We start from the raw sequence: 25,522 nt of genomic DNA on the forward strand, positions 1-25,522 counted from the left end.
GCGCCCGCGAGCGGCCCCCGTTCCCCGCCCTCCCTCGAGGCCGGGAGCCGCCGGCGGGCGGCGCGAGGCCGGCGGGCGCCGCGGAGCCGCGGAGCGAACGGGGGGGGGAGGCCGGGGCGGGCCGCCGCCGCGCCCGGTGTTCGCCGCTCGGAGCAGGCGGCGACCCGGCCGCCCGCGCCTCCGCCGGGGGGCGGCCCCATCGCCGCCGGGCCTCGCCGCCATCTTGGCCGCTGCCCCGGGAGCGGGACGCGCCGCGCCGCGCCGGGGGAGGTACGTGCGGCCGGGCCGGGTCGGCGACGGGGCGTGCTCGGGGGAAGCGGGGCCGGGCCGGCGGCTCCTTGCGGCCGAGGAGCCGCTGCGCATGGAGCCGGGCGGTGGCGCGGGGCGGGCGAGGGCCCGAGCGCCGTCAGCACGGGCGGAGGGAGCGGCCCGCGGGGCCGCGTGCGGCGCGGGAGGAGGGCGGCGTGTGCGGGCGCTCGTTCCGCTTTCTGTCCCTTCTGGGAAGCGCCGACGTCGGCGGGCGCTCTGCAGATCTCCCTGTGCGTGTGTCCGACGACCGGGTGCGGGCTGCAGCTTCGTTGGGTTTGTTTCGGCGCTGATGCACTTTGAATCAGCCGTGCGCTGAGCGTCCTGTCGTCGTGCTGAGCGATGCGCGCCCACCGGATTCTGGTTTGAGCCCGTCACTAAATGTGGCCGCTGTAAAAACAGCCGGGCTAAAATATCTCGCTTGAAAATTCATCTTCATTATAGGCAGACTGCAGTATGGGAGAAGGAAAGCCGTAGAAAGGCGAGCACAAGCAAATTAAATTAGTCGTGCAAGAGGTGAGGTGATAGAAGCAGTCTGCTGCAGAAGGACTGACTTCTGAGAACTGTCTCATCACCTGGGAACGGTTCAGCCAGTAGCTGCGTGCAGGTTCGAATTGTACATGGCTTCTTATTTTAAAGCAAAAGAGAAATAAGCAAACACACAAAACTGCCTGAATGGTGTATACCTGTAAATGCATGGGGTTTGAGCTCTCATACCGTGGGGGCCATCAAACTCAAAGCAAACAAACAAACAAGAGGCTCTGGGAGAAAATGGGACAAGAAGGGCCTTTCCTGCCCTTGTCACATAACTGAAAATTCTTCACAGACAGCAAGTCAAACATTAAGACCCCTCCACATCCTGCAGTGTTCATTTGCTGTCCTTCTCCAGAAATGATGTTTCCTATTGTGCAAAGCAGTTACATACCAATTCATTCCCAGTTACTCTTTCAAACAAAGCTCTCCTTGCAAGCAATTCTGCACTCAGTGATCTTAAATAGAAATCTTGTCATGAGAATTTCTGAAAGAGAAATGGAGTTCTTGGGGCAGAAAGATCTGAACAGTAGTGACAAGCAGCAGCTGTACATCATACATGGTAAGTGAGAGGAAACCAAGTTAAATCTTTTTGCAGTGTAGAGTTCCTTCCTCTTATTTACTTTTCAGCTGACTTAGTTCTTCCAGAATTAAAGAGTGTGGCTCTTTTCTTCTCATGGAAGAAAGTGGTGATGTGCCTTCTTTCTGCACTTTGTGTTCTGGCCTGATTGTGGCAGGGCGCACGTGTTAGCGAGAGCCATCGTTTATTTGCAGCAGGTTCCAGCAGTACCTGCAGGCTCTGGTCTGTGCCCCAGCAGTGCACAGTGCTGTGCGTGTCCTTCACTGAACATCGGTTGTCTCTTAAAATAGAGCCTAGGAGAAGAGTGCTAGGAAGCTGTGGCACCATCACTCCTGCCAGAGCTACAGAGAGCTGGGGAGCGAGGCAGAAAGCATGCTAAGGTCTGTCAATCTTAGCTGAACTCCTTTTGGCCTTACCATGTCAGTTTGGTCCTTTCTATCTTTATTCAGTGCTGCTTTCAGACAGTTAAATGGCACATTAGTTGTCATAAATCCACTGATTTGCTTTTAAATTGTATTGGAAATGCTCCACTTCCCTGTGAAAAATATAGTTTTAGCAATTCATTTCTATTTATAATTTTTTTCTGAGCAACTCTGTTGGATTTTGGCTTTTATAGTGAAACTTTCCATTCTTGCATATCCCAAAGGGAACCGCAGTTATGCAATATCGAACATTGTTTGATTATTCAGTATCTAAAATTGTTTTGTTGGCAAGAGATGGAGCAATCTTGCCAGCACTTAGATGATTTATACTAACTTGAACAGAGACACCATGCAAATATTTTACGGGAGAGCTGCTCGGTCTGCAGATGAAATGCTCTACACATTATTTTGTAGGCTGTGATTGTATCTCTGTAACCACAGAGGAAGTTGAAAGGCTGTAATGGATACCAAACACTGATTTAGGACAGCTTCAGAGCATCCTCAGAGGACCACTTTCTTTCACACTGTTCTGGAAAGTTACTAACAATGTTTTAAATGGAAGTGAAGATAAAGATGTGTACACTGAAAAATTGGGAAGTGAAGCATTTAGTCTTTAATAAGGATGATCTGGCTCTTAGAATATACATCTGAGCAGTTGTTATGCAGACACCAGCACTTGATGCTGTTAGTTACAGTTGGTTTGGTTCTGGGAGCTTTGCCTGATCACAGGTAGACTGGGCAATTCCTAAGAAGGGCCGTGAATACATTTTTACCCTAATGTAGGGATGCTTTAAGCTGTGGGCATCTAATAAATGAGAAAGATTAATGATAACTTCTGCAGCAGCAGTAACGTGCATTAGTGATGATAGGAGCCTTCCAAAAAACCCCAAAATAACATATTTTGGTGATATCTGAGACTCACAACCGCTAACATTGTATCAGGATTAGCCCAGCAAGCTGTGTGTTCAAATCCGTCACCCTGATTGTCTTGAAAATGTCACTGAAGTGTTTGATAGGACTTCTCTTCATTAGTTTGCTATTTTAAAAGCCAGTGAGTCTGTGAAGGTTGTCCACTTAAGACACATCCTGAATGTATTGGAAAAATCTAGCGGAACTACCCGCAGGGTGGTTGTGACAAAAATGTGAACTTCAAAATAGAAATAGAGCCACCTATCTGAGCTTATTTGTTTCTCCACATTACTCTGAGCATTTGATTGCTTTCCATGCTTTTAACGGCTTATCACTAGAAGCCTGTTTCTACCAACCCATGGCAGATGCTCAGCCAGCCCACTGCCACTGACCCTGTGGCTTTCAGAGCAGCCCAGCCAGGTGCAGGAGCGTGGGTCTGAGCACACTGCTCACATCCCACATGGAGCCCTGTGCAGAACGCTTTGAAGGGCATTGCAGAGGTCAGTGATAAATTCCTCACTCCTGGTTTTCAGAGCTTTGACTGTAACTCAGCCGAGTGTTAGGGAAAAGCAGCTGGCAGCAGTATTTTTGTAGTAGTCACATTTTAGGGTATTTAGTTGTAAGTAAGGACACGCATGTGCAGTCTTTTTGCTCCCATGACCAGTCTCACCAGTGAGCTCTGCTTTTGTCTTGTGAGCCCAGATGTTTCTCAACCAAGAGATGGAAAAAAAAAAAAGTGAAATAGCAAAATCCAGACTTAGTCAAAAGATACAGGGATGGAAATAGCATGCTTGAAGATGCTTGAGTTAAAATATTTAGCTGTTCTTTGAGGACTTCAGTTTCTGGGGGAGTGGAAATGACTATCTAGAGCCACAGGGAATTTTGTATGTCAGAGCTCCTAACAAGGATGGGAAGCTGACAGGAACGAACCACTGGGCTGCTTGTTGCTGCAGTACCTGTACAATCCCCTGCAGTCAAGGAGTATCTAAGGCAGTGAGCCTATTAAAACGATCTTGAGTGGCTCACTTTGAGCTGAAGATGCAAATAATCCATAAAATCCTTCAGACTGCTTCTTAGGTCAGCCTAAAAGCAGAAAGATGGGAGACATGTCCTGTTGAAATGTTCTTAGAAGTACATTTTTAGTATTTTGTATAGAGCATTCGTGCACAGCCCTCTCAAAATGGTGTTTGCACACACTCTCCTGGTTCTCAGGTGGTGATGGTATGCTTTGGCTGCTGTCTTTTAAATTTTGATTTAAGATCTTGACCCTTGGAATGTCCCAGTTCTTCATGTGCTCTGCTGCTGGTACTTACCTGACCTGTTGGTGTGCAGAATCTTACTGTTACCAGAGGAATTTCTTACAGTCCGCGTTTTTCACCTTTTCTTCTTTGCAAATCTAAAATTCTGATGAGATAGAAGAAAAAAGTGAAATAATGAGAAAACCTCATTGTCTGCATACCTTAAATGAAATCTGGCACAGAAAAAAAAGATTTGTTGGGAAATCTTTGGTACTGGGAGCACTGTAAGTAATTCCTCTTAAATATTAGCTCACGTAAGATATTTCTGTAGTAACACCACTTCTATGACATCCAATATCAGTTCTGTCTTTACCTGGCTGGTGCCAGCAGTTTGACAGCACATGGGATAAATGAAATGTCTCTGGTCCTGCACTGCTGTAAGGGCGTTGCTGTGCTCAGCACTGACAGAGGGCAGCATCCAAACAGAGCTGCCCACTGCAGATGGGATGGCCTCGTGTCATGGCAGCTGGAGACATGAGCTTTAAGGATAGAGCTGCCATTTTCCCAGACCATTTTGAATTATTTTTCTGATTCACGTACTGCTAAAACCTGTGAAGGAAGAAAGAAGCACATGAGGGGAATGAAGGGAACTTCTGCTAGAAGCAAGATAATTGTGTGTCATGTGAAATCCTGCAAAAATGGTTGAAGATAGGGAATGCAGTTAGCTGGCACTTGACTGCTCAGTTTGCTATTCCCATTCTCCCCAGGGCCACGCACTAAAGAACACAGTTGGCACATGAGCACGAGTAGGTAGGGGCAAGTCCAGCACTGCACCCCTTCTGGCTGTGTGGGCCCTCTCTCAACTGCGTATCGTGACATGGTGTAGTGGTGGTGGAATGCATTGCAAGTCCCCAGCCTTACTGACAGAGGCTGGATGCAGAACCAGCATAGAGCAACTTGGCTGTATGTAAGTAGCCAGTATGTTGGCATGATGCACGGCTGTACTAGCTCAAACAACAGAGTCACAAATGCAGCAGCTTACAATCAGTAGAATTGCTATGAAGCTGTACAGCAGGACCATTGCTAGGGCTTAGAACAGCTGTGTAAGGCAGTTCTGATATACTCTGTTGGCATCAAGTGCAGCAGACATCACCCAGCACAGCTGTGGGCCCTGGACAAACAGGTCCTGCACATGCTGAAACTGCTCTGCACAGCTCAATATGCAGTGCCTAGGAGTTAAGGCCTGGAGTTATTAACATCAGTGCTATTGTGTCCACATTAAAATGTCTAGAGAACTATTCTAAGCTTTACAGCTGATCATACGTTTGGGCCACCTTGGTGTGGAACAATACTGACATTCAGTGGTTGATTAGACTCAGCGCTGCTCTGCGGCCATCCAGGAGATTTTGGAGGGTTTTAGCATTCAGCACTGGCTAAATTCAGAACATGTTTAGTTAAACTGGATTAAAAAAACTGTGCTTAGGGTCCTTAATAAGAATGCTGTTCTCATGGTGTTAAAATCATCTGATTTTTTTTAACTAACTCAGAAATTGATTTGGTTCAAGGATAGGTGTCACAGTAGCATTCTGTAACGTGATGGAAAACACAGCATTAACAGCAGAGCAGCAAGGTGCTAGGCTACAGCAAGTGAGGACTTGCTCAAATGCTACAGCTGTGGGCACAGAAACAAAGGAAAAAAGCTGCTTACCTTCAAAAGGCCACAGGTATGCAGAGATCTCCAGAGGGATCCCTTCATCTTTACTGCTGACCCTTAGATAAGGTCTGTAAGGGGTGGATCCTGGTTCCACCCCTTCCTATCACTCAGATGCATTACATGCACCTGGGTTGGCCCTGCCTTCCACCAGGTGCTCAATCACTGCTTCAGGCCATGATTCAGCATTTCCACTACACATGCAATAGTGTCAATTTGTAGCTTTATTTTCTTTCTCACTCTTAAGCAAACTGGCCAGTAACAATTCCAAAATAACTTCCCCTTACATGCCACATTGGTTTAATTGGCTTTTTCTGTCCACATACTGACCATTGGTCTTTTCATGCCTACCACTAAGGACAGCATGCTTTGGTCAGGAGTTGGCAGAGACGTGGCAAGGTCCCAGTGAGCACAAAGACCTGCTGTCATGGCAGAGCCACAAACACTCCAGTATCAGTATTTGGAAGGCAGCGGGGATGAGTAAGCACTGGCAGCTTCTTCAGCTAAAGAATGAGTTATGCATGATGTAAATACCAGGTTAACTTCAGTTTGAGGACAATGTGTTTGTTTTCTAAGCCCACTTTTAAACTCAGACTTGCTTTTGTCAGAGTATGGCTGTGCTGCAGGTCAGCCGAAGCATTGCAGCTGTTGGAAAGGCTGAGGAGCTAAGCAATAGCATTTGGTTCTTCTGCAGATGTGGAGAACAGTCAATTCACTTAATTTGAATCAGCAACTTAATTCACTTACTATCTCAGCGAATATTGAGAAATGCACTGGGAACTGCTTTTTAGAAAAAGATAAGCTGCTTTTCCTGTGAATAGAGTGAAGGACCAGTGGCTGGGGTATGTTATTTGTAAACCTGCAAAGATCCAAGAAAAAAAATTACGTTCAGTAACTGCAGCTAATACTCCCCTTGATTCATGAATGAATCGGTTTTCAATTGTAAAGCTATTTTAGCAGCTTTTCTTCCATGTGTATCAAGCACATCTGAGGCACTTCTATTAGGTGAAGCAAACATCTGGTTTTGTGTTCGAAGAATTCCAGTCCTTTTTCCAAGTGCATCTTGGCATAGATCATCAGCAAAAGACTGAGCAGCTAGCAAATAAAAAACACTTTTCTAGTTCAATAGCTGAAAGCTGACAAGGTAATGAGATTTCTCCATAAGATACCACAATGCTCAATTACACATGTAAATGTAATGCAAAATCCTCTGCTACAAGAAAAAGTGGAAAATCATACTGTTATGCTGATATGTTGCCGTGCTGGCTGAGGACAGTCAGTGTTTCTTTAAGAAATACATTGCAAATGCCAAATAGAGATGGAAGTAGAAAGCAAGGGTACTGGCTTCTTGCTTACGCTGTAATGTATGTTAGCATCTTAAGGCACCATGAATTTTTTAGGGCAGAGCCTTCCTTTCAATAAAGAAAACGTAATTAAAAAAAAAGAGCAGCTAAGCAGTGTCTTTTCCTTAAACTCACAGTGCATATTAGTAAACAATAACCATAATAAGGAAGGGAATGTGGGAGAAGATATAATGTCAATTGTCCCATCCTTTTGTTTATTTTAACTTCTTTGAATGTTTCAACAGAAAATGATCCACAGCCTGTTTCTCATAAACTGTTCTGGTGATATATTCTTGGAGAAGCACTGGAAGAGCGTTGTGAGCCAGTCTGTGTGTGATTATTTCTTTGAAGCTCAGGAGAAAGCAGTCGATGTCGAGAACGTGCCTCCTGTCATCTCCACGCCACATCACTACCTCATCAGCATCTATCGGGATAAAATCTTCTTTGTGTCTGTCATACAGACAGAAGTGCCACCGCTCTTTGTAATTGAATTTCTGCACCGAGTAGCAGATACTTTTCAGGTCTGTAGCTATTAATATTAAAATTGAAATAATTACAAAGGAATTCTGGTATAAACTTCTTCTGTAGAAAGGCAATAAATCATCCTGTCCATGACTTCTCTCTTTGTAGTTTTAAGTGCTGGTTTGTTACAGTACAAAAGAAAAGGAGGATTATTTTGTGTATTCATTTGACTAACAGATACCAGCACGTGAGCACTAAAACTCAAATTCCAGCTTGTTTTTTTTCTGCAAGCTTTGAGTACTTTTCCAGTTACATAGATAAACTAGAGTGATCATGCAGTCATGGAGAAGTCAGTAGGAGTGATGAGATGCGACTTGGGAGTCAGTTTGCAGCCTGATTGATAGATGCCGTAAATAAAGGAACCTCTGGTGAAGAGTGAGCACTGCTGAAAGATAGCTTCTATATTCTGCATTGGTGTTCTAACCAAAGATACGTTTCATGTTCACAAGTGGAAGAGCCCTTGGGATATGTATACATAGTATACAGCTTATGTGAATTTCACTGTTAGCTCTAGATGCTAAATGTGTCCTTAATGTATGATGCAGTCAAAGAATAGAAGTAGCATGTCAGTTTAAGCACTAAAGTTCCTTGAGATACTAGAGAGTAAACAGAAAGAAAATTACAAAGCATTTTAACAGGAATAAAATCCTCCCTCTTTTAATCTCTGATTTGTTTAGGATTACTTTGGCGAATGTTCTGAGACTGCGATTAAGGACAATGTAGTGATTGTGTACGAACTGCTGGAAGAAATGTTAGACAACGGCTTTCCACTGGCGACAGAATCCAACATACTGAAGGAGCTGATTAAGCCTCCCACAATTCTGCGTTCCGTTGTCAATTCCATCACAGGTATGAAAATAAATAATTTTCAGAGGTAACTGCTTAAAAACAAAGCCCCATCAGGCCTCATAGCTACAAAATATTGTATCTGCATGAATCTGGAAGGTGAGGCTGCAGTTATTTGAGGTTGGTTGAATAAAAGCAATTCCTTCTTTATGTACCATTTATGCATGGCCCCTTTGGTATTCCCAGAGTGGCACTCCCTGATCCAGCCCCAGCTGCTGGAGTCCCTCAGCAACAGCCGTTCCCAGCTGGGACAGCACATACTGGAAACAGGTGCTCTGGGAGAGGCACAGAGCTAACCCCAGCCTTGAATAACTGAAGGGCACTGGAGAAGGTTTTATACTGTAAGAAATTCCTCTACAGAACTGTTTAACAGATATCTAATAAATCTTTGGTGCCTGGGGACAGACAGCACAGGAGAAGCAAATAGCCTGTCCTCAGTCTCCCTTTGCCACCATCAGCATCCATCAAGCTAAGTGCTGGTTTCAGGCTGTTGTAAATGCAGACGTCTCACACTGACAGAGCCACGTGTCTGTCAGCTGAACTGGTGGAATCTGCTGGGCTGGCAGGCGAGTGCAGGGGAGGTGAGCCATGGAGTGTCACCCTGGGCCAGAGACACGTGAGGTGGTTGCCTGTACGTTGTGCTGGAGACAGGCAGTAGGTGGGCTGTAAGGCCACAGGGGCAGTGCTCAGGGCAGCTGGTTTGGGGATAGACAGCAGAAGTGGTTTAATTTTTTTTAGAAAGTCTCATTAGGTTTATATTTTATTGTTTTTATTTTGTTTTGTTTTTTAAATGATGGTACTAGTTACTTTATAACCAAATAGCTCGGGATACCCTTTTCTCCCACTGAGTGGCAGTACAAGATGTGAGCTGAGGGTAACAGCAAGGCAGGCAGGAGGCAGGAATGTGAGCCAACAAGGGTCAGATCTGAGCAGGAGATGATAACGCAGCCCACTGCAGTTCAGTGATGACTGGGCAGGTCAAGCCAAAAAGTCAAGACCAGGTGAGGGTTTGGATCGATGCAGTGCATGGTCAGGCCTAGATGTGGCAGTCACATCACTGCTGGCTAGCTCAGGAGGGCACCAAAAACGAGAACCTTGGTGTAACAAATGGAAGGGGTGGGAGCCCTCCTTAAATCTTCTTTCAGGTCTTTCTTCATAAGAGCACTTACCATCAAATAGGTCCCAAAGGCAGCCCACTCGCGCTGCAGGAAGATGAGGAGAATGTGCTGTAATATCTTCAGCTGCAGTGATGAAATCCTCTGGGGGATATAGTCCCACATCTCCTCCTACTCAAACATGCAGCTGACTAGAGCTTTGTATTTTGCTGTGCAAAATATAAAATCTGAAAGCTGTAATAAGTCTGGATACATCCTTAAAGTTTATTCATGTCACCTAACAAATGAAATTTTAGTAGTTCAGATTTAGTTTGCAATTCTAGGGGTCAAGTCCTGTTTTGTTTCTTGATTGCAGCTGTTACAACATTCCTCTTGTAATTAATCACTGATGTTGAGTTCCTTTCCATTCTTAAGGCAGCAGTAATGTGGGTGACACCCTTCCCACTGGACAGCTGTCCAACATTCCTTGGCGCAGAGCGGGAGTAAAATACACAAACAATGAAGCCTACTTTGATGTCATTGAAGAAATTGATGCGATTATAGACAAATCAGGTAAGATGCCTTGCAAGCTCCTTTTTGGTTTTTGTTTGTTGAATATGTTTACAGTTAGACACTGATTTTAGAGAGAACACAGTGCAGCTGTTTTTTTGCATCTGTGTTTTTTATGCATGGATCTGTGTCTAAAGTAGAAACATAGAACCAAGTTCAAATAACATGCCCAAGTATATCCTTCAGTTTATGGCAGTATGCTCTAAGATGCTTAAAGAGCACACTGTGCATCTACAGTATTCAATAATTAGATATTTTCTGGTTGCATATTGATTCTTTTGAGATATAAATGAAAAAAAAAATCTGAAAAGTTTTAAATGTGATGGAAAAACTCTCACGTTGTGCTTACTCATAATCATTCTCATTGCTTATAAGCCCTCAAGTGAACAAGACAAAAGAAGTCATCAGCTTTCCTCTGATAGCAAGAAAAAACTTGTTGCAGAAATCTGGGTCAGAATTGCTTTTCTTGGAAAAACATAAGGAAGCATAATAATACTCTTTTTTATTTTTTTAACATATGTGGAAAATGTTTCATATGCCACTTTGACAAACACTCTGGCCCCAGTTGTACTGGGTAGTCATAAATACCTGTTGTGCAGCTCTCATTCCTGCTGTTTTGATACTAGAAGAAGGTGGCAGTCACAGTCAGAACACCGTAACGGCTTTGTCGCTCTCCTGGCTCAGTAGGATTCCTAAGAGTGGTGTGAGGGCCTTTCCTGAGGAGTTACAATCGAGACTCTGTTTTTATTTCTGTATATATTCCAAGCCCATCAGCATCCACGTGACTCTTTAAATTTCCTGCTGGGGCTCCACTGCTGTTGTCATAGCCACTTTTTTCTGCTGTGATCCCTTAGGGACTTAGCATGCAGCGTTTCTAACCTTCACTAAGGTTCATTCCTAACCTTCACTAAGGACTAAGAACTAGGTAAGGTGGCTTCCCAAGAATAAGGACATTATCCTGTTTGATAATGGTTTGGTTAATTGCTTCATCTGAAACAGGATCCCTTCTTTTCAGTTATTAACCTCCAGGTTCTCCTCCCTCTTGACTAGATGAACCATAATTTCTACTTACTTTCTAGAAGGACCTCTGCTTGTAGGTCTAACTAGTCCAGAGCTCTGCTTATAACTTTTTGTCCTTACAGAGCATTTAAGAAAATTATTTTTTTTCTGGGTAAGGTGCTCAGTGGTTTAATTTTCATGTTTTCTTTTGGCTATAGATCTATATATCTAGATCTATATATATGACAGACACGTACTCCCATTGTGAAGGACGCCGTACTTGTGAAAGCCAAGGATGATGACATCCTGTGCTTTATTGTGCTTAGATATTTATTGTTTTGATGTGCATCAGCTTCCCTGCACCTCTCTACAACTTTGCTGTAGACAGGAGTGGAAGAATGGAAGATTTGGAGCTTGCATATTCTGAAAATCTTATTTGCACATTGCTCGCCCCAGTGCAAGCACATGCAGTATGAGTTCTGCCTAACAGCTTGCACTGGTGCTCAGGCACGCACCGTTTGCCCTGGTTCATGCATTTTAGCAAGCTGCCCAGACCACAGGTAACTTGAATGACCTTTCCTGTCTGCGCTGGCACGGCCCTGAGTGTTGTGCAAACGCCACCTGTGCCCTCTAGCTGCACTTCACATTTGTTAGGCCCTTGATGGTATGTTAAATATGGTGTCTTTCTTTTTTTCTCCCACAGGTTCCACAGTCTTTGCAGAAATCCAAGGTGTTATTGATTCGTGTATTAAGCTCTCAGGAATGCCAGATCTTTCTCTATCTTTCATGGTAAATTCAGTACTATATTTGGCAATTTTAATTGCTTGGGATATTTTTTTTTCCATAAACAGAGTTAGTGTAAGAGCATGACAACTACTTCATCCATTTCACAGGAAAAATTATATATCAAGTTTTGCATTATCGTTTAAAAATGTTTGCATTGTTCAGTAGTTAGAATAGCCTTTGTGCACCAAAACACACTCAGAGGAACTGCTGTAGTAATAGCTAGGAATGCTGCTTCAAGTCCAGGGAACAGGAACTGTGTAGTGTTCAGAAGTTCAAACCCTGCTATTTTATGGCATTCTGCTCATTCCTCTGCCACTACTTACAGAACCCAAGGCTGCTGGATGATGTCAGCTTCCATCCATGTATTCGATTCAAACGCTGGGAGTCTGAAAGAGTCCTTTCATTCATTCCTCCGGATGGGAATTTCAGACTGATCTCCTACCGTGTCAGCTCACAGAAGTAGGTTTTGGTTTCGATGTGGTCATTCTATGGGTACACTGTCTAATGCTTTCCATCTGAGTAGCTGCAGATTTCTCCTTGTTAAGAGGGGAATTTACACTTTTGCCAAAAAACATGTTCCCGGGTTTTGGCTAATCTGGAGTCCTGTGCCCCCTGCAAGAAGAAGGCAATGTTTCAGCTGAGCTCAGCAGTCACTTCAGTGGGATAAACCACATGCAGTACTAATTCAGGGCTAGTCTTTCTTGGTCATCAGTGTTGCTGCTAGATGCTTGATGGGTAAGATTCTTTATAGGTAGAGATCTCTGCTATTCATTAATATATATATATTTTTTTTTAAAATCAAAGAAATCTAAATTGCAAGTACCTGCAAACTAAGTCTGATTTGACTGGCACCTGTTGTGAGAATTGGCTTAGTGAGATTACTTAAAAAATACTAATAACTAAAAAAAAAAAAAAAAAGGAAGGATAGAGATTAAGATAAGCAATTTAGAAGAAAATCCTCTCTCCATTCTCCACTGATAAAAATGGCTTCAGCAATGATGCTGAAATGCTAGAAATCACTTCTCACTTTTGAAAGAAACTGGTACTAGGTTAAATACCTGGCAGAAGCATAGGAAGTATTTATGAGAAATTGTTTGTTTTCCCTGGCAGAGAAGCAAACAGGATGCATTCAACTGCTGTCCTCTCTTTTCAGCTTGGTGGCAATTCCTGTGTACGTGAAGCATTTGATCAGTTTTAAAGAGAACAGTTCTTCAGGAAGATTTGATGTTACCATTGGACCAAAACAGAATATGGGGAAAACAGTAGAAGGAGTTGTCATGACAGTTCACATGCCAAAAGCAGTACTTAATATGAACCTCACTGCTACACAAGGCAGCTATACGTTTGATCCAGTTACTAAGGTAAGTCCTAAGGTTTTACTTATGTATTTATCTTAGAAGACATAAGAGCAAGTCCTACATAATGCATAGTGCTGGAAACACTGTTCTTCAAATGGCAAAAAACCTTTCCTTCTAACATATTTAATAATTCAGATCTTCTCTTTAAAATTCCCTTTTTCAGTCTTAGAGATGTATCAGTTGTGATTTCTGGTTATATCGGTCTCCTTTGCTTCCCTTTCCCACTTCCCTTCTTCTCTTTTGCCCTGCACTTTCAGTTTTCCTGATCTTTTTCTTCATTACTTGCAACAATGTATTGCTGGTGGTTTCAGATATGGTATATTCTCCAATCTGTGACCTTTAAAACATACTTAATTGGAGAAAATGCAGTAGACTTGAAAATAAGGAGTCAAAAAAAAACAGGTGGCAAGAGATCAGAAAAAAAGTCTTCCCAAAGATTTGCCTTTTTAAGACAACAGGAAGAAAAACAAAGGATCTGAAACACCAGTTTGTCTGTCTTGCCGCTCAGTTGGGGTAAGACATCAATTTCTTAATGCTCCTGAGGCTTTTTAGTCCCTAGAAGCAGTTCTCCAGGCCTTCTGCCGGCTCCAGCAGCCTGCTCTGAGCTTTCTGCTGCCCTTAAAAAATCTCAATTGGCATTTGGTTTGAATTGTAAGTGAAAGTTCTCAAAGAAACATTTTGCTTTAGAAAGAACAGATTCTGATACTTTTAAAACAAAACCAGCAGCATGCCATCTCCCTGCTACTGGGATAATTCTACCAGACTACTTCAGTACCCAGCCTGCAAGCTAAAAGCTTCACCTGGACTTGGCTTCATAGGTGGTATCCACAAGGTCTGTTGCTACTGTTCTCTTTCCTGACAGGTGTTAACATGGGATGTTGGCAAAATTACACCTCAAAAGCTGCCAAATCTGAAGGGAATAGTGAACCTGCAGTCTGGAGCCCCTAAGCCTGAAGAGAATCCAAGTTTAAATATCCAGTTTAAGATACAACAGCTTGCAATTTCAGGTGAGTAGATGGGTGTTACAGGAAACTGATACTGATGGATAATTAGCAGCAGGATAAGGAGTAGAAAACTTAATTGTTTAGCTGGAGGGGATGATGAGCCTTATTTCCAGATTCTCCTACTGGGAATAGTGATTTGTTGGCTTTGCTCAAGCAGGACTCAAATATACACAGGGATGTAGACTTTTCTTGCTTGTGTTAAAAGCAAATTTCTCCTTTTAGTGAAGGGACAATGACTGAGAATGCTGCTCTTGACTTGCACCACTAGTGGTCAAACAACTGAAAGCCTTCTAGTGGTCAAACAAGTTTTATTGATTTCAAATAAATAACACCCTTCTTTTACCTTCTTTAGCTGGTTAGTTTTTTGTCTCCAAAACAATTTGCGACTAAAATCAAAACAAAATTTTTGGTAAAGGCTGAAGTACAGTTAAATCAACCACTGCCTCATTCTGCCAACACTTAAATCAGGCAAGTTGCTCAGCTGTAGAATGCTTCTGTGAGCAAGTGTTGCAGGATTAGGCCCTCACAGAGCAGTTGGTTGGAAGGATGGCTGAAGTCAGCACACGAGAATTGGTACAAGTATCCAGGTAGGTTACCAGGCTGCAGTTCTTTTGCCTTCTAGACACTTAGAGTTAATAAAGATTAGTCCTTGGGTGAGAAAAGTATCCTATGCTCTGCTCTTAAGTTCACAATCCACTAGCTTAAATGTAGCAAAGCAGTGGCTGGAAGCCAAAGGCAGTAGATGTGTGGGAAAGTAGGAGCCATGCTCAATCTGTTAGCTGTTAGGTAACAAATAGCTTCTGCTGTTCCTTAGTTATTCAAAGAGAGTACTGAAGTAGTTGTAATTAAGAGTGAAAGCAATTCTACAATTTGTCCTTTGCTTCATTAACGTTACTAGGAACAAGAGTTCAGTGTACACACACACTGGAAGGTACACTTGTGTTCAGTAGCTGCTAAGGAGGTATTGGCTCACTAAGCACAAAAGACGCTGTTAGCCTCTCAGGGAAGCCCTGCCTGGACAACAAGAGTGGTACCCATCTGCTGTCTCAAACTGCATGAACTTGTGGAAGGGGTAGGAAGAGAACTCATTTGCTAATGGATCCTAATGTACTTAAGGCAAAGAGAAAGGACTGTTTAACAGACTGGCAACATTTTTAATATTTTGCTTTTAACTTCATACTTTTTCATTTCTGTCTTTTACCAGGACTGAAAGTAAATCGCCTGGACATGTATGGAGAAAAATACAAGCCTTTTAAAGGTGTCAAATACATTACAAAAGCAGGAAAATTTCAAGTCAGGACATGAGAAGATGGTCATCTTCTAAAAGGAAATTCCCCTTAAACGTTAAAAATGACTGCTTAGTGACTTTTGTTGCTATTAGGTGCCAATTAATTAATAGATACTGATTAGTTTGGGATCAAAGCAATTGTGCACTGCAGCTCTTAAAATGAAAGCGTAGCTTAGTTTCTCCTATTATGGCTTTAAAATGAGGTACCTTTTTTCTAATACACCTTCACTTTTTTTTAAACTGACTTGTCGTGCTGGTGAATCGTTTGGTACAGGTGAGCCACAAAACGTCTCAAACACTACACTGCCAAATACCAAAGCCCAGAGGCCAAGCACATTATGAAGGCCAGACAGGCCATTGGGGAAGTGGTGTGGTGGCACATTCTGCTGCTGTAGCTGCCTGCAGAGAAAGCTGGGCTTTTCTCACAGCCAGCTGCCAGTTGGCATTCCACAATGCATCATGCAGTCCCTTCAGAAACAGAGCAGAAATGCAAGGGGCAGGGGTCCCATAGGGGCCTGGGACAGAGCAAATGTCACTCCTAAGAAAGAGCTTCTAATGAAGACAAAATGTTTTCCTTGCTGTTTACAAGAAATCGCCTTTCTTAAGAAGCGTTTGCCTTAATCAGCTTTCATTTGTGCCATCTGCAGATGAGCTGATAAAAATAACATTCTGCATTAAATTGGGGAGGTGTTGCTGCTTCAGTAATCCACTTTCTTTCCATTTGATCTCACCATCGTCATTTTTTTTAAGAATACAGTTGCAGAGAGTAAGATCTATTTTTTATGTGAAACCTTTGCTTTGGTCTTGATGTTCCACTTTGTTTCAAGTGGATGCCACCAGATTTGTGCTGTGTGTATATTGGAGTGTAGCTTTTTAGATAGCACAATAGAAGTGTCAAGTATATTTAATGGTTGTGTGCTTTAATGTTATGAAATAAAGGGAACTCTGCTGCAAATATGTTTTCTCTTGTGATCACTACTGTAAGCTGTTCATAATGCTTTCAGGTAGAACTCCTGATGTACGGTTACATGGTAACAATTGCTTGGCCCTCATTGAATTTGATCAGGTATTTAGAGTTCAGAAAGCATTCACGATCGTGGCAGTAAAAGAGGGTTTTTTTGTTTGTTTAAGTGGAGAACCACAGAAATGTTGCAGTCCTACTATTACAGTCAGAACAGAGATGATGCAGAGCTGACAATCTGTGCCCCACAGTTCAAACCATCCATTTGGCGATACTGGAGAATCTGTTTCCTTTGCTTGTTTGGCTTACAAATTGATACGTATGTGCTAGTTTTGCTTCAGATGAATAATAGGAGCTATGGAAATGAATTCATTGGATCAATTTCAAATTTTGAGACATAAATCATTGAAGGGGGGAAAAAAAAGCATGAAACCCATCTGAAGCATAGACAGTAAGCCAGTAACAAAAGCATCTTCTCTACTAGAAGCTTTGGTAATAACACTAGGATAAACTAGATCACAAGTATATTTTGCACTTCTGAAAGTATGGTAGATAGACAGACACACAGGGCTCAAACAAACTACTAGGTCTGTAGAAAAGAAAGAAAGAAAGCCTTGTATTTGTGTAAGCCTGGCACAGAATCACAGAATCACAGAATGACCTGGGTTGGAGGGGACCTCAAGGATCATGTAGTTCCAACCCCCCTGCCTAGCAGGGCCACCAAACATACACCTTTACTAGATCAGGTTGCCCAGAGCCTCGTCCAACCTGGTCTTGAACACCTCCAAGGACGGGGCATCCACAACATCCCTGGGCAGCCTGTTCCAGGACCTAACCACCCTCCTAGTAAAAAACTTCCCCCTAACATCCAACCTAAATCTTCCCTCTTTTAACTTAAAACCATTTCCCCGTGTCCTGCTATTATCAGCCCTTATGAAGAGTTTACTCCCCTCCTGGGAGTAAGTTCCCTTCAGATATTGAAAGGCTGCAATGAGGTCGCCCCGCAACCTTCTCTTCTCCAGGCTGAACAAACCCAACTCCCTCAGCCTGTCCTCATAGGGGAGGTGCTCCAACCCCCTGATCATCTTCGTGGCCCTCCTCTGGACCCTTTCCAAAATCTCCATGTCTTTTTTGTACTGAGGGCTCCACACCTGAACACAGTACTCCAGATGGGGCCTCACAAGAGCAGAGTAGAGAGGGACAATCACCTCCCTATCCCTGCTGACCACCCCTCTCCTGATGGAGCCCAGGATCCCATTTGCTTTCCGGGCTGCCAGAGCGCACTGCTGGCTCATGTTAAGTTTCTCATCTATCAGGACCCCTAGGTCTTTCTCTGCCGAGCTGCTCTCAAGGACAACTCCCCCCAGCCTGTACAGGTGCCTGGGGTTCTTCCGGCCCAAGTGCAAAACCTTGCACTTTGCCTTATTGAACCTCATTAGGTTCACCCGAGCCCAGCTTTCCAGCCTGTCAAGGTCCCTCTGAATGGCCTCCATTCCCTCCACCGTATCGACTGCACCACTCAGCCTTGGCACTTGGCCTTCTATCTTCCCTTTTTGAATTGGTGTAACATCTGCCAGTTGGTTGCTTGGCCTACAGTTCTGCTCCACATTACAGTAGCTAGTATCCTTAAATTAATGTTACTGAAAAATCTTGTCTTCAGATCTGGTATGAGTACTACAGCTGCTCTCTATATTACCAGTGCAACAGTAGCAAGATCTTTCAGAAGGGACACTGTTACTGACAGAGATACAAATACAACACAAATCAAAACCAGCTCCCTCTGACACCACCACTTACCTTCAGCAAGGACACAGCACTCCTGTCTCTGAAAGCCCTTTGATCCACGCTTCACAGCACAGCACCAGAAGTCTCTATCAGCAGCAGCACTGACATGGGAGGAGAGGGACTTGAGCACCAAGATGGTGTTCCTCAGGAAATGTTTTTTGTTGTGCTGACTCCATCCACTTTCCCAAACTCAGGAAGGTCAACTGCACAATTTTAAGTAGCAGGGACCGTGCTCCTATCCTCACTTCTAAAGTCATCCGTACCAGCTTAAGAAACAGAAGGATGTCGTTGAGGAGCATGTAGTGCCAGCTCTCGCTCTGCCCTTCTGCAGCTGTCCAGCTCTGGGAGTGCTGCCAAAGGTGACCACCTCACAGGTTCTCAAAGTTCTTCAACCACGGAGAGAGCTCTGTTAACAGAGTTCTTTTCTCTATGGTCACTAAGCGCCTTCTGCCATTGCTGGGTTCCGCTCAGTCTCTCACTGCCAAGAAATGTTGGTTCTGCAAAGTCATTATCTGTGTATTCTGCGAGAAATTTTGACACAGAAGCACAAAAGGTGGTAAGAGGTTCTGTGCCAGAAACAGGACTGCAATTCCATACAATTGCCTTTGCACTCAAGTAATTTTTACTTAGCCAAGCAGAAATCAGATTGGATCAAGTGCTGGCCAGAGCTGCAGCTCTTCCTGTGCTGACAGCATCAGGCAAATGCCATTTCCAATGCTGGGAGCCTCAGGGATGGCACTCCTGGGACAGGTGGCCTCAGATCAGGCCCCTGGAACAACCCCCACTTTCTCCCACTGGGCACCAGCTCCTGTTAAATACTTTCATCTGCAGTTTCACTGGCAATCAAGACAAAAACAACTGGTTTTAATCAGAAACTGCACCTTTTCTGCTCAGGAAAACATTATTTTGCTATACTATTTCTGCTGTTTGCTCCTTTTGTTGCTACAATATTAGCATTGTTCCATTGCCATTAATACCCACAGGCTGATGTTTGTACAAATGCATTTTTATTGTTTTAACGGAACCAAAGAATAAGGTTGAAAACATTAGACTATACATAAATGCATTTTGGCTTATAAACAATGTTTTATAGTGGTAAAACATTTCCAAGTGACATTCGTGGTCTTTCTCCAATTTTTGCTGCATTTCAGGTCTGAAGACCGATAGTGTTCAAAAAAAAAAAAAAACAACCCAGTAATTGCATAAGGTGAATGAGTATCTCAACTTCTATAAAACAATTTGAGAACCTACAGCAAACATTCTGGAAGAACACCAAAGGCAACCATGATTTGTAACTCTCCCACAAACGTTACTCAATAAACAAAAAGTGATCTTTGGCATAAACAATTATGTATTAAAGGCATTAATAATATTGCATTAATATCAGTAAAGCAACTAAACACTGATGCTAAAAAAAAATCTCAGAAAAGCTTGAATGGGAGGAGAGGGGTGGGAGTGTGAGAAGTACTGAAATGCAGGAAGACTATTTAGAAAATCCCTTCAAAATTACCCCTACCTATTCAGTGTTATTTACTATTAAATAGAAATTACTACATTACAATTACATTAAAGATCTGGTATAAACCGACCAAATGCAAGACATTCAGGTTAAGGCTCTGGCACCTCTTCCTGTTCCAGGTAATCACCAGAAGAGAATACCAAGGGAAGACCCTAAGTACCACATGTTTCATAATACCCAGACACCAGGAGCAAACTGAAGACCAAGACATGTTTTCTCTTGCTAAGGTCAGGTTTGAGGCAGATGATTAGAATCAGTTTAACTTCCCTTTTTAGATAACAGTGCAGTGGAGGGGTGGGGGAAGCAAGTCCAAGTGTAGAGTGTTACAGACCAGCAAAGAGCAGCTGACTATTTTCTCTCTTTTCCTTTAGGCTGTGAAACATCTGCTCAGTCTGACAAGGCCACTTCAATAAAGGCTGTGCAACAATTACCAGCAAATAAAAATGAACAGTGTCTCAGGATGTCTGTGCTGATTTGGGCAGAAGTTTGCAAGTGCTTCTTGCAAAAGTAGAGCAACCCATGATAAAACAGTAATTCCAAATGCCCAAAGAGACTGTGGAGCAATAAACAAAAACTACATATAGGAAGGCATATTAGATTATGTTAGAATAAAAATATTTGAAGCCTATTTTATCCAGAGCGAGTTTTGTCTACAGAAGACTAAATAACACGTAGTTCAATTTACTAAGAATCGAAAAAGTTTTCAAACTGCCTAACTGTGATAAAACCAGTACAAATACCTGGGGACACTGAGCATTAGGAGCCGCTGCTCACTGGCAGCCATCGGGCTACCTGAGGAACTTCCCACCTCTGTAGTACTTGAGCTTCAGAAAGCTTAAGCAATGCTATTACACTGTTGGAAGCAAGAGCAGTGAGTCAAAACATCTTCTGAGGGTAGTATTCTTGATCTTTTAATTTCCATCTTGAGTGGCTAGAATGATGAGATGCAAAAGAAGAGAAAAAAATAATGACAACACGTGCCTTGTGCTCACTTTGCTTTCCAAAAGGAAGGAGCATGTGACATTTTCTGGTTCTGGACACAGCTAGATTCAAAGAACCAGGATTCTTCAGTTCAGTACATCACTAAATCGAGCAAGAAGGAGAGTTGCACAATTTAAGGCCTCCAGCTGACAACAGCGTGCCACTGACATTCACCAGAAGCATCTCGGTACAGTACAAAAGTTCTGAAATGCTACCTATAGGGTGACAGGAGTGTGACAGACAGCTCCAGTTTTTATTCAAGTACTTTTTCGCCAAGCAAAAGTCAACAAGAAAATTATAAAATACAAATCATTTCAGCAATGGGATTTTAATCTTCATTTTACAACTGCTTGCCCCCTCCCATCCCTTTTTTTCCTTTTTAAAAATCCAAACCACTTCTGAACCATTTAAAGAGCCAATTAAAAGCTTGCTGAAAAGTTGAGTGTTTATACACCAAAGATTTCCCTAAATCATTGCCAACTTACACTGTTAGTGTCCCAGCCTCTCAATACAAGCTTTAAGTGAGGTCTACGTATTATAACATCATACGGAAGCTACTGGAATATGCAGTGCATAAATGAAATGTGCTTCTGGGATTACAGACTTCAATATAATCTTCAAGAGATAAAAAAAATAAGAACTGTCTATTGTCGGAAAGAATTTTGAGGTGTTTGATATCAAACAAGTTCCAAAGATATTTTAAATGCTTTCTCTTATAACTCATACCCTTAGAATGGGGCATTAACATAAGCTAATTTTAAGCTTATGTATACAGCACCTTCTGCTGTTAATAAATCTCTTCCATTTCCAAAAAGAGGCATTTTATGTTACAGAAGACAATGCTTATTTGGTGTTTATTGATACCATGGGGTCTTTCTGACCCAGCGCAGAGTGAATCCAGCATCTGTTCTTATCTTAATGGATGCTGCTTCAGCTTCTCTCACAGTTTCCTTTACAGACTGCATGAGGTTCTGGGCATTGTGAACCAACATCTCAGTTGCCTGGAAAACAAAATAAACAAACATTGTTAGGAAATAGCATGTTCACAACAGTGGGATGGAAACCCAGTGTGCACAGTAATTCCTCGAGTACAGCATTTTTAAGGCAGTCTACTGCTGAAAAGTAAATTATACTGCTACTCAAGTGATAGTTGACTCCCAACAGTACTTCCCTGCTTGTCATTAGGCATTGAAAGTCTGAATAGAAACTCAATTTTTCAAAGCCGAATAAGCTCTCAGAAGCCAGAAACCACAAGATTCCAACTGAAAAATATGCATTTGAAAGCCAACAGAACCGTGAAATAAACACTCAAGATGATGTCGGAAGTATTTTCACCACAACCCGCTAGGGGGCGCAATCACTCCACCTTCGTTAAACCTGCCGTCGTTTCAGCTGAAAGTTCTTTTGCTAGCTCACTTCTGGGAGGAAAAGTGATTAATAAACCGTTTGTATACAAATTTGAACCAGAACAATTGTTTTGCTCGGAGAGGACTAATGTTCTTTTATTCAAATGCACCTTTTGAAACAGCAAGCAATGTGTTAAGTTTTCCTTACTAAGCTCCTGAGGTAAGTTTCTTGAGTTCTCAGCACACATCTATTTTAGTGTTGTTTCTTTCTCCCCATAACACTGCTCAGCAGTTTCACCTCCCATCAATTTTTACATCTCTTACCTGTTCTGATTCTTCATCGCTGATGTTAGTCCTGCCCAGCATGGTAGCTTTAACTGTGGAAAGAATTTTGAGTTGTGTGCTGATGGTTGGGATTCGCTCACAGACCTAAAGAATAGGGATAAAAAAAACCATTTCACATTGTAAACTCAACTGATACACTTTTTCTTCCCTTTAGATTAATTCTTTGGTTTTCCTTTACTATTCCACAAGGAGTAAGCATAGAGGGGTCCCCATAACTTTCAAGACTTTCAGACAAATACAGGTAAGATAACTGAACATCTTATTTTAATTGCTCTGAGAATTTTTCTGAAGAACTACATTCTCTTTTCCTCTAGATATTCCTTAGGTGATCTACCCAGACCTGGGAATGGAAGGACATTTATCTGTCTGCCTGAGAGTGGAAAAAACTATGCAGTGTTACATTTCTGCTGCTATTCTTTGACACAGTAGGAAAGAGTAGATGAAATACAAAGCGATGCAGAAACGGGAGAGAGCAGTGCTCCTTGCACAGTACTTTTCAAAACCTCTCAGACATTAGCATCTTTCACTCACCTGGAAACTGATCTGACTTTACAAAACATGCACCACTACAGAATCTAAAAACATACACAGCTTGTAACGTTCTGTCAAGTTGCAAGTGAAGACACTTGTGTTTTACCGCAACACCTCCTCTGCTCACAGACGGTAAGAGAAGAACCAAGTATTTTGAGGTGCTTACAAGTTAACTCATTACCTGTAAGAGGTTTGTCCTAATGCGTTTATCAGTGCATTGCTTGGCCACCTCTTTGGCCAACCGAGTGACTTCATCCGATGCCTTGGCAATGTCTTTTGCACACTGAATGAGGGCACGCTTGTTCCCGCTGCCTCCTCGCACCAGGCGTGACATCTCTGCCATGAGCAGCGCCATCCGTTTAGCAGCAGCAATGATGTCGTTACCCTGAAGAGAACAGCAGCAGTCAGTGTTTGTGTTGGGAAGGCAGCTTCCAGAAGTCACACCTGAGCAGCCTACATTCTGGTAGCAACCCTTTCAGGAAGTCAAGGATGGAAAAACCATTGTGAACACAGAAGAGGTTTCTTCAAGGAACAGGGAAGATCTGCCCTGATTGCCTACTTATGGCATACTTTTCTTCCTAAGACTCAGGGAAAAAGGTTTGCTTCAAAACTGGAAAAAAACGCAGTGATAAAGTGTTAGTTTGTCCATGGAATAGGAGTTTCTGCTCTGCTGGTTATATTTTAAGATAAAGCATGTTATTAGCATTTGAAATTCCAGATCTCTCAATAAGGGGAGTAAGGAAGTTATTTTCTAAGTGTGCTAAGCACCTCATTAAACCAAATAGCACTGATTTGGTTACACAGTTCAGCATCATGTTTTCACTGGCATCTGAAACTGAAGTTGTTCAAACGTATCTGTGCTGCTACCTTGCTATGTTGCTGCCAGGTAAGTGGAAGACAATCTGTAACAAAGGTTTGCCACAGGTAGCATGGAAATGAGAAGCAATATTATTGCTGGGTTTTTCTTTATTTCTTGAAAACAGTTATTGCTTTTTTTATTAATTCTCTCCCTTCAAAATAAAGCTTCTAGGAGAGAATAACTTGTAGTTTAAAAGATAACTCGGTATTATTAAAAATCAGATTTCTTGTGTTAATTATATCAAGATAAGGCTCAAAAATACTTCAGGTATTTGCAATGTGGGAATTAAATACCAAAAATAAACCAAAGCAAAAGTGTTTTTCATACGCTGTTCCAGAGAGAAACCTAGTGCAAGAAAAAAGCAGTCCAGAGTTATGGATTGTTAATAGTCTGTTAGTACATTTAGATTCACCTTCCTGAGAAGTTGTTAGACAAACGTGAAACAGAGTGCCACGATGCATTCCTACTACGTGGATGAAATATTAGCAGTGATTTTAAGTATTAGCACACACATTCTTCAGTGCAGTTTCACAATGAATGACCAATGAAGACCACAGCAAGTAGTACACAGTGAGAACCCAACTGTTTTCTCTGTCCTTTGCACGTAATTCCATGACTCACTACTCGTCAATTGAAGAAGATATCTGAAACACGTCATTAAGTGTGGCACAGGTACGGGTGACACAAAAAGCTCAACTATTTGTTACCGTGACCTAATATCTAATCTGTTTGCTAGTATAACCGGTTAGGATGCAAGTGACACAACACAAAGCTTTTCCATGTTTTCACGCAGGAGGATCAAGAAATTAGGACCAATGTCATTTACGAAGCCCTCTAACAAGTTATCCAAGCATCAGAATCTGAAAAGGACAAGAACATTATAAAGCCCTTTTTATTAAAAATAGTTTTGTATATCTACATACACATAAACACACACACCCCTAACCTTTGTTATGGAACACCAACCTTTCTTTTTGTGGCATGCTATTAAAAGTGACAAGTCTTGCAACCATTTGTGCTCAGACAGAAGAAACAGGCTACTTGTGAATGTCTGAACCCCGTGTTAGATGTCCATTGGTTTCATACAAACAATCTCAATTCAGCAGATAACAGCATTCAGTGCAGCTCCTTCATAAAAGAATTCTCTCAAAAGCAGCATTTGCAATACAGCCAAGTGCAAGCCAGCAGATCAGTCAGTCCTCTTCAGTAACCACTGCCATACAAAGCCATTCCTTGTTCGAAGGTATTTTAATTGACGGCAGAATTTAATGGAGGCCAAGCACAACAGACACGTGAAATGACTTCTTGAACGCTGTGTACACGGCTGCATCCGGAAGTCATTAAGAAACCATGAGCAATGGCTTCCTAGGTAGCCCAAATTAATGTAGAAAGGAAAGGAGGGAGGAAAGATAAGCCCTGCTTACAATTTGAGAACTGTTGTAACAAAGGACAGGCAGATGCAAAGAGAGAAGAAGCCTTGTAATATTAATAAGTGACCCAAATCAAGCTTCAGTCTGGCACTGACAGACAGATCTAGCAAACTTGTGAAGCCACTCTCAGTCCTTAAGATGAAGTGCAGGCAAATGTTTTCATTCAGAATGACGGGACCCAGCAGGGATCAAGAGTGATGCAAATGTGTCAGCGTTCCAAATGGCTGGATGCACACAGATCAGTCCCCGGGGGAGACT

The 25,522-nt window shown here is 42.5% G+C and overlaps 2 protein-coding genes and 1 long non-coding RNA gene across 4 annotated transcripts in view; 1 reads left to right on the forward strand and 2 right to left on the reverse strand.

Annotated features, from left to right (window-relative positions):
* The first annotated feature begins 114 nt into the window (after positions 1 to 114).
* Positions 115 to 16,462, forward strand: AP3M1 (adaptor related protein complex 3 subunit mu 1). The gene is made up of 9 exons (XM_031603005.2): positions 115 to 270; positions 7,286 to 7,561; positions 8,240 to 8,411; positions 9,938 to 10,075; positions 11,775 to 11,860; positions 12,183 to 12,316; positions 13,011 to 13,218; positions 14,078 to 14,222; positions 15,424 to 16,462. Exons 2-9 carry the CDS (start codon positions 7,289 to 7,291, stop codon positions 15,522 to 15,524), a joined length of 1,257 nt encoding a protein of 418 aa, XP_031458865.1. The 5' UTR covers positions 115 to 270; positions 7,286 to 7,288; the 3' UTR covers positions 15,525 to 16,462.
* On the reverse strand, positions 3,751 to 4,441 carry LOC149917032 (uncharacterized). Its single transcript, XR_016468776.1, has 3 exons — positions 4,360 to 4,441; positions 4,062 to 4,152; positions 3,751 to 3,831 (listed from the first exon to the last, which is right to left on the reverse strand). It is a non-coding gene; the product is annotated as an uncharacterized LOC149917032 (long non-coding RNA).
* A 2,781-nt stretch (positions 16,463 to 19,243) lies between the features above and the next one.
* VCL (vinculin) overlaps positions 19,244 to 25,522 on the reverse strand; it is a 58,250-nt gene continuing 51,971 nt past the window's right edge. For both annotated transcript variants that reach the window (XM_031603004.2, XM_031603002.2), the window contains 3 exons: positions 23,157 to 23,360; positions 22,424 to 22,528; positions 19,244 to 21,754 (listed from right to left, as the gene is read on the reverse strand). In XM_031603004.2, coding sequence (XP_031458864.1) covers positions 21,608 to 21,754; positions 22,424 to 22,528; positions 23,157 to 23,360 — 456 coding nt within the window. In that variant the 3' untranslated portion in view covers positions 19,244 to 21,607. The remainder of the gene's footprint in view (positions 21,755 to 22,423; positions 22,529 to 23,156; positions 23,361 to 25,522) is intronic.

Source organism: Phasianus colchicus, chromosome 8 (assembly GCF_987193195.1).
Source record: "Phasianus colchicus chromosome 8, bPhaCol1.hap1.1, whole genome shotgun sequence".
Classification (NCBI taxonomy): Eukaryota; Metazoa; Chordata; class Aves; order Galliformes; family Phasianidae; genus Phasianus; species Phasianus colchicus.

Excerpts from the sequence above, each read along its gene's own strand:
- AP3M1 (XM_031603005.2), top strand. The coding sequence starts at position 7,289 with ATGATCCACAGCCTGTTTCTCATAAACTGTTCTGGTGATATATTCTTG. Across the intron at positions 11,861-12,182 it reads ATCTTTCTCTATCTTTCATG|AACCCAAGGCTGCTGGATGA; the intron begins GTAAATTCAGTA and ends CACTACTTACAG. Across the intron at positions 14,223-15,423 it reads ACAACAGCTTGCAATTTCAG|GACTGAAAGTAAATCGCCTG; the intron begins GTGAGTAGATGG and ends GTCTTTTACCAG.